The sequence below is a fragment of the Mus pahari genome, chromosome 11 (assembly GCF_900095145.1).
Source record: "Mus pahari chromosome 11, PAHARI_EIJ_v1.1, whole genome shotgun sequence".
NCBI lineage: Eukaryota > Metazoa > Chordata > Mammalia > Rodentia > Muridae > Mus > Mus pahari.
Window position 1 is genome coordinate 31414956 of NC_034600.1, and position 7493 is coordinate 31422448.

The window sequence follows — 7493 nt, forward strand, 5'->3', positions numbered from 1 at the left end:
AAAAAAAAAAAAAAAGAAACCAAATGTCTATAGGTGCTTTTCACGAATCCCAAAAGAAACAAATTCTATCTCCACACATTTGCAAAGGATTGAGCAACACTGCCTGCTCCGGTGATTTTAAAGGAGGATTCCTAGGCTTTCAGAAAAGAACACCATGTAGGAAGCCGGGTAAGATTTATAGTATATTGCCCTCCCTCCTAAAATAGAAACTTCTGTAATCTCTGTCTTTGTCACACTCAAGTGTCTGAGAAGCTAAGTGGGATATAAGTGAGTCCCAGTGACTGACCGTGCTGCAGTCAATGAGAAGGTTACCAACAGCAGCCCTTCCCACAATGCCTCTGCCCATCTGGACCCCAGCTGCCTCCATCCCATAGGCAACAGTGTTTCTCCAAAACCGGAAAGAAAGAAAGAAAGAAAAAGGGGTGGGGAGGAGTTCTTGCATTCTGCAAAAGCCAAGCTTTCTTTGTGATGTTTTTTTAGGAGGTACTCCTTCCAGAGCCTCCATCTACTCCCTGAAAATAGAAATGATTTTAATAAAGCAATTTCCACTGACCTACCTTTTAAATATTCTGAGCAAAACAAAAAAACGAACTAATGAACAACTTGGCCCAGTGTGGTGGCACACATCTTTCATTCCAGCACTCAGAAGGCAGAGGCAGGGGGATCTCTGTGAATCTGAGGCCAGCCTGGTCTACCGAGCAAGCTTCAGGACAACAAGGACTGTTACACAGAGAAACTCAGTCTCAAAAACAAAAAAACAAAACACAAACAACTCACACAACCCACAAACACAATGATGTGAAGCATGAAGTTTAACAAAGTACAAAAAACCGGAAGTGGTGATGCACACCTTTAATCCCAGCACTGGAGGCAGAGGCAGGCGGATTTCTGAGTTCCAGGCCAGCCTGGTCTACTGAGTTCCAGGACAGCCAGGGCTACACAGAGAAACCCTGTCTTGAAAAACCAAAATAATAATAATAATAATAATAAACTTACCCACTCTTCAACATTGGGGGGCTGTTCATCATAAATGTGTTCCTTATCCCACAAAATATTGGACTTATCATACCGGTCCATCTTTCTTCGGGTTTTCACAGCAAAAAAGATGATTAAAGCAAAAGCCACGATAATCATGAACCCCAGGACAATAGCTATAGCCTAAAAGGGGATTAAAGATATTGACATAATTAATTTTAATTGCTTTAATTGAAATCTACCTTCTAGGAGCTAAAACCCTTACCAAAGGGCCTAAGTACTTGTGGTCTAATAAAACTAAAAGTAAATTGTCACAGATTAGTTCTGTCATAAAACTAACCCACACCAACTGGACTAAAGGGGGCCAAACACATACAGAGTGAGCCAGGTGCACATAAACAAAAAAGGACACATTCCACACGACTCAGTACTCAAACCCTGCTTAGCTAGGAACCACCAGAGCCCTATTGCACAGCTACAGGGATTTTGCCTGCATTTATGTCTGTGTGAGGCTGTCAGTTGCTCTGGAACTGGAGTTACAGACAGATATGAGCTGCCATGTGGGTACTGGGCATTGTACCCAGGTCCTCTGCAAGAGAAGACGGGGCTATTAACTACTGTGCCATCTCTCCAGTCCCTTTGGGCTTTGTTGTTGTTGTTGTTTTGTTTTTTTGTTTTTCTAGAAAATGTCTCATGTAGCCCAGGCTAGCCTCAACACTCTATACATAGCTGAAGGTGATTTCAACCTATTGATCTTCCTGCCTCTACCTCCCAAGTGCTAGGATTAGACAACCTCACACTCTTCTAAAGAGTTTAAAAGCTGCTATTTTCAGAAGTAGTTTTAGATACCAAATCATACCTACAACCCTGTTCATGACACATGCCTGGCAATTCTTTTTACACTGTTAAATTTGGGGGCCATACAGGATCTAGCTTAACATACATGATAAAGATATGACTCTGATCAACCTAAAAATTAAGAGTAAATGGATGAATGATTCCTTTGATCTAGCAAGTTCATCTGTTTTCAATGCATTAGGTGGCGCCCTGACCTGGGCGCACTTGAATTGGAGGGCAGTGCATGTTACACACTCATGGGGAGCAGGAGCTCTCCTTCCCACTGTCTACCTCCCAGTGACATCCTTTCTCAAAGAATATAGGTTTCAAATAGCCAGCGGATTAAGAGGGACGGGCGTGTGGTGAGTTAGACACACCAACTCTGCCAGTCCTCAGTGCCCACCACAGACAGGTCTGAACAGTAGCAGCAGGCACGCTGAAAACCTACACCAGCAAGGAAAACACTCCATCTTCAAAAGAAAGCCAGGCAGTCAGTGGAGAAAGTCTAACCCAAAAAGAGTGACTCATTCAGGAAAAAGAATGAGAATTCCTGAGTCAAGGGGAGGGGGAAAAAAAAAAAACAGCAGCAGTGTTTGTGGTTTAGTGTAATTAGGATGAATCACAGTTTCCTAAGGTAGGGTTTTATGCCCCACACCACCCCTGCAGGGCATGGAATCACCTGGACAAAAGGTACTAACATTCTGGAAACAACCAAATCCATTGAAGAAAACAGGGAGAAGCCCTGTTCACTGACTGGAAGATATACGATTGCAAAGATGACATGATTCCCCAAAACCAATCTCCAGATTTGGGCCAACTCTTCAAAGTCCTAGCAAGTGGACTTGCAATAAAACTCATCCTACTATGCACAAGGATTATCCTAAAGGATAATCCTAAAAATCATATGGAAATTCAAGAAATAAATGTTTTGGGCTGGAGAGATGTCTCAGTGGTTAAGAGCACTGACTACTCTTCAGGAGGTCATGAGTTCAATTCCAAGCAACCATATGGTGGCTCATAACCATCTGTAATGGGATTCAATGCCTTCTTCTGGTGTCTAAAGACAGTAACAGTGTATTCATACATAAATAAAAAATAAAATCTTTAAAAGTAAATAAATGTTCATCTTTATGACCAGTGTGTGTGTGTGTGTATGTGTGTGTGTGTGTGTTGCATGCTCCTTGTATGTACACATGGGTACACTTGCCTATACATGTGTGTGCCCATCTGTGAGAGGAGGTCAAAGGTCAATAACAGGTGTCTTCCTCCATCACTTCTCATTCTCATTTTTTTTGAGAAACAGTCTCTCAGTGGACCTAGAGCTTGTCATTTCAACTAGACTAGCTGGCCAGGGAACCCCTTGGAGCTGCCTATTTCTGTCTCGTCCACACTAGGGTTACATGGGCACACCACCATGCTTGGGATTTTGCATGGGTTCTAGGATCCAAACTCAAGTCCTTGTAGATTGTGCACACACTCTGCACAGGGAACCATATCCAACCCCAGATGTTTCTAACCCAGGGCCTCATACGTGATAAGCAAGCTTTCCACCAATGAGCTATATCCATCATCCATACAGTCAAATCATTTTGGATACTGGCAAAGAGAAAATTTAATGGACCAGGAAAGGTAGTTCATGTGCCTATAAATACAGTGCTCAAAAGATTGATGCTATAGTAGGATCTCAATTTCCAGGCCAATGTGGGCTATACAATAAGACCCTTACTTTCTTTGATAAGACACCAAAAGCAAAACACATCAAATGAAAAACCAGACAGAGAGGTAGCAAAATAAGAAATATTTGCTAATCATTTATACAGACTTGTTGGGGGCTGGAGAGATGGCTCAGAGGTTAAGAACACTGACTACTCTTCCAGAGATCCTGAGTTCAAGTCCCAGCAACCACATGGTGGTTCACAACCATCTGTAATGGGATTGGATGCCCTCTTCATAACATAAAATAAATGAATCTTTAAAAAAAAAATCTTAAAAATCTTAAAAAAGAAAAATCTTTAAAAAAAAATCTTAAAAAAGAAAATCTTAAGCCGGGTGTGGTGGCACACACCTTTAATCCCAGCACTTGGGAGGCAGAGGCAGGCGGATTTCTGAGTTGAGGCCAGCCTGGTCTACAAAGTGAGTTCCAGGACAGCCAGAGCTACACAGAGAAACCCTGTCTCAAAAAAAAAAAAAAATCAAAAAAACAAACAAACAAACAAAGAGATGCTAAGAGTCATGCAAACACTTGTGTATCAAAGATCACAAGAGCATAAGAGATGAAGTAGAAGCAAGCACCCTTAATATTCACAAACGACTGGGTCAATAAAATATGACATATACTCTTAAATCGCTCATCAATAAAAAGAAATAAAGGATTACACATGATGAAAACACAGATAAACCTTTAAAATATATATACTAAATAAAAGTCATCAACCATAAGAGACCATATCTTGTAAAATAAAAATCTATGAAATACCAGAGGACAAACATATGAAGCAAACTGTGGCTGCCCAGAGCACGGACAACTGCTAATGGACACAAAAGTGTCTTGGGGAGACAGTGAAGATGTTCCACAACTGCAGTAATGTTACATAACAGATCACCAAGATATTCTTTAGATGGGTATTAATATATGGAACATTAATCATGGCTTAATAATGACATCCAGCCCCTCTCCCAACATTTTGGCATAGTTTGAAGAAGGGCTTTGACTTTTTTTTTTTTTTTTTTTTTTTGGTTTTTCGAGACAGGGTTTCTCTGTATAGCCCTGGCTGTCCTGGAACTCACTTTGTAGATCAGGCTGGCCTTGAACTCAGAAATCTGCCTGCCTCTGCCTCCCGAGTGCTGGGATTAAAGGCGTGCGCCACCACGCCCGGCATGACATATTTTTTGAAATGTTCCCATATTGGCTACTCTAGTTGAGTGTCTACATATTCTAGTTGAGCATCTCTAATCTTACGGAGAGGAGATCGGGCGTGGGAAGAACAAAGAACTCTTCATACCTCCTGGGGATCCACCACACAGTAGTGATACAAATATTGATCCACGTAGAGACCAGTGCCTCCCGGAGTATAAAACTGGTTGCAGATGGTATATATCTGTGAGCCGTACATAGATCCAGAAGCCTGGGCCGTCGGGTTCACTCCCATTATGTACACAATCGTGGCAATAAACACCATGATGCCCAGGATGGCGCTGACTATGATCACAGTCAAGTAATACCTTCTCGTCCTGGACATTCCAGATCTTATAACACTGGTCACAAATATTACCAAGGAAGCGATGAAGCAGAAGGCTGCCATGGCCAACAGGAAGCCTTTGGCTGCTCTTGGATCTGTATACCCGCCATACCCATAGCCATAGCCATAGCCGTAGCCTCCATAGCCACCTCCGTAGCCAAAGCCGCTTCCATAAGGGTAGTTTAGGCTTCCTCCAAAGAGGCCTGTCCCGTAGCCTCTGTCCCAAGCAAGTGTGGAAGCCACACAGGCAAATATGGCGATGCACATCACAATAATGAGCATAGACAGGATCCGAATCACCCCCGGGGGCGACGTCCATTTGTAGAAGTGAAGAATTTCATCTTCCGGATAAAAAGAGTACGCCGGCTGAGAGAGCATCGGTCTGACGTGCATCTCTCCGCCATACATATCATTGCTTGGCGCATAATGATTGGGTTTGCTGAAAGGGAAATAAAGAGACCTGAAGTTAAACAACTGCTTGGAATAAAATCAGCCTTGTAGGTGAAACTATTTTAAACCCACTAAACAGTAAAGGAGTTGCAGATTCTATAGGAGAACAAGTCTAAAGTGGATCAAGTTTCTAGCTGATGCGGACACTGCTGCTCTGGGAAACGTATTTGACAATGACTGTTCTAGTACATTTAAGGGCAAAGGACCTCCGAAATTTGCCCTGTGTAAGGATCATCTGGAAATATGTAAAATATCTGATAATGAGGCTGGTGATATTAACTCTGTGGCAGAGTGCTGTCTAGTAAATACAAGGTTTCTAAGTTCCATTCCCAGGACTGGGAGCAGCCATGGTGTATGTGGATAGGACCCAGACAGCTTTAGGACAATGTATCAAACCCTTTTTCCCTTGTGGCACAGGGTAAGTGCATTTAGACACAATGCACACACCACCAGCCTATTCAGGGTCCTGTAAAATTCCTAGCATCTTACTCTTTGACATCAGAAAGCACATTCATTCATCAATTCTTTGAGGGTTGACTGCTGACTTATGTGGACAATGTGCTTGGTACTGGAGGGGCAAAAGTGAGAAAAGGAGAAAAAAAAAAAAATGCACCGCCATACTGGATTTAAGGGGTTTTGTTTGTTCGTCTTGTTACTATTTTGAGACAGGCTCTCATGTGGCACTGGCTGGCTTCAGCCTCATTATATAGCTGACCTTCTGATTCTCCTGCCTCCACCTCCCAAATGCTAGGATTAAGGCATGTCTCACCATGCCTGGTTTATGCGGTACTAGAGAGCAAACCCAGGGTGGCAGCTTCATGCATGCTAGGCGAATACTCCACTAACTGAGCCAAGTCCCAGGCCATAAGTGCTGGGGGGGGGGGGAGGGGAAGGGGTTTCAGAACTGGGGGAGGGTCTAGGGCTCTGCTGATGAGCAACAGTCCTACCCATCTGGCTTAAATTTTAAAATCAAATACCTAATGGATGGAAGTTTCTTTTACATGCAACAGATCCCAGGAGAAAAGAGAAAAGAGAGGCCTGGAGAGACGGCTCAGCCATTAAACACTAGGCTCACAACTGAAAAATACTAAGAAAAGAGAAAAGGAATCATTATTTACTTACAATTCATCAGGTCTGTAAGGAGGTGGACTTTCAAAAGGCCTCACGGACATGGCTGATATCACTGGTCACCGAATCTTTACGATGAGCAAAACATCCAGGCTCCCAAGGTAAGCGGACCTAAGAGACAAAAGTGGAGCGATGGAATTACTGAGACCAGAGGAGTTCGCAGCACAGAGAGATCTAAGACTCCAGTCTCCGAGGGCCATTCACTCCACCCCCACTGTATGTAACAACCCGTCGACTCCTTATGCACAGAGAACCTGGCATTTCTCATGGAGCCAGTATTGCACTCTGCATGGCCCTGGCACACAAGTTATCTTTAAATGTGTAATTCTGAGTTACAATAATAACAACTTCACATTCTTTTATAACACAGAAGGAAAATAAAAAAAAAATAAATGATAGCCAATACTAAGAACAAAAAGCATACAAAGAAAAAGAAATAAATTCGAGGTTAGCATGAGATCTTGTCTCAAAAAGAAAAAAGGATTTATTCGTAAAATTAACTATTTGTGATCAGTGAAATGGCACAGTAGGGAGGGTGTCTGCCACCAAGTCTGATGACCCGAGTTCAATCCCTGGAACACAGAGATTGGAAAGAACGAACCAACTCCTACAAGCTGTTCTCTCAACTTCATGTGTGTGCCATGGTGTACAAATACACACACACATACACACACACATACACACGCACACATACACACACATACACACGCACACATACACACACATACACGCACATACACAAACATACACACACACATACACACACACAAACACACACACACACAGAGATGTTTAAATTTTTAAACAATTTTTAATATATATATATATATATATATATATATATATTTTTTTTTTTTTTTTTTT

General features: G+C 42.3%; 1 protein-coding gene across 4 annotated transcripts in view; it reads right to left on the reverse strand.

The window, feature by feature from the left end:
• Positions 1-7493, reverse strand: part of Ocln (occludin) — a 55923-nt gene that overhangs the window by 36694 nt on the left and 11736 nt on the right. For all 4 annotated transcript variants that reach the window (XM_029544018.1, XM_021208678.2, XM_029544020.1 and 1 more), the window contains exons 2-4: positions 6624-6740; positions 4815-5490; positions 997-1158 (exon numbers count right to left, since the gene is read on the reverse strand). In XM_029544018.1, coding sequence (XP_029399878.1) covers positions 997-1158; positions 4815-5490; positions 6624-6673 — 888 coding nt within the window. In that variant the 5' untranslated portion in view covers positions 6674-6740. The remainder of the gene's footprint in view (positions 1-996; positions 1159-4814; positions 5491-6623; positions 6741-7493) is intronic.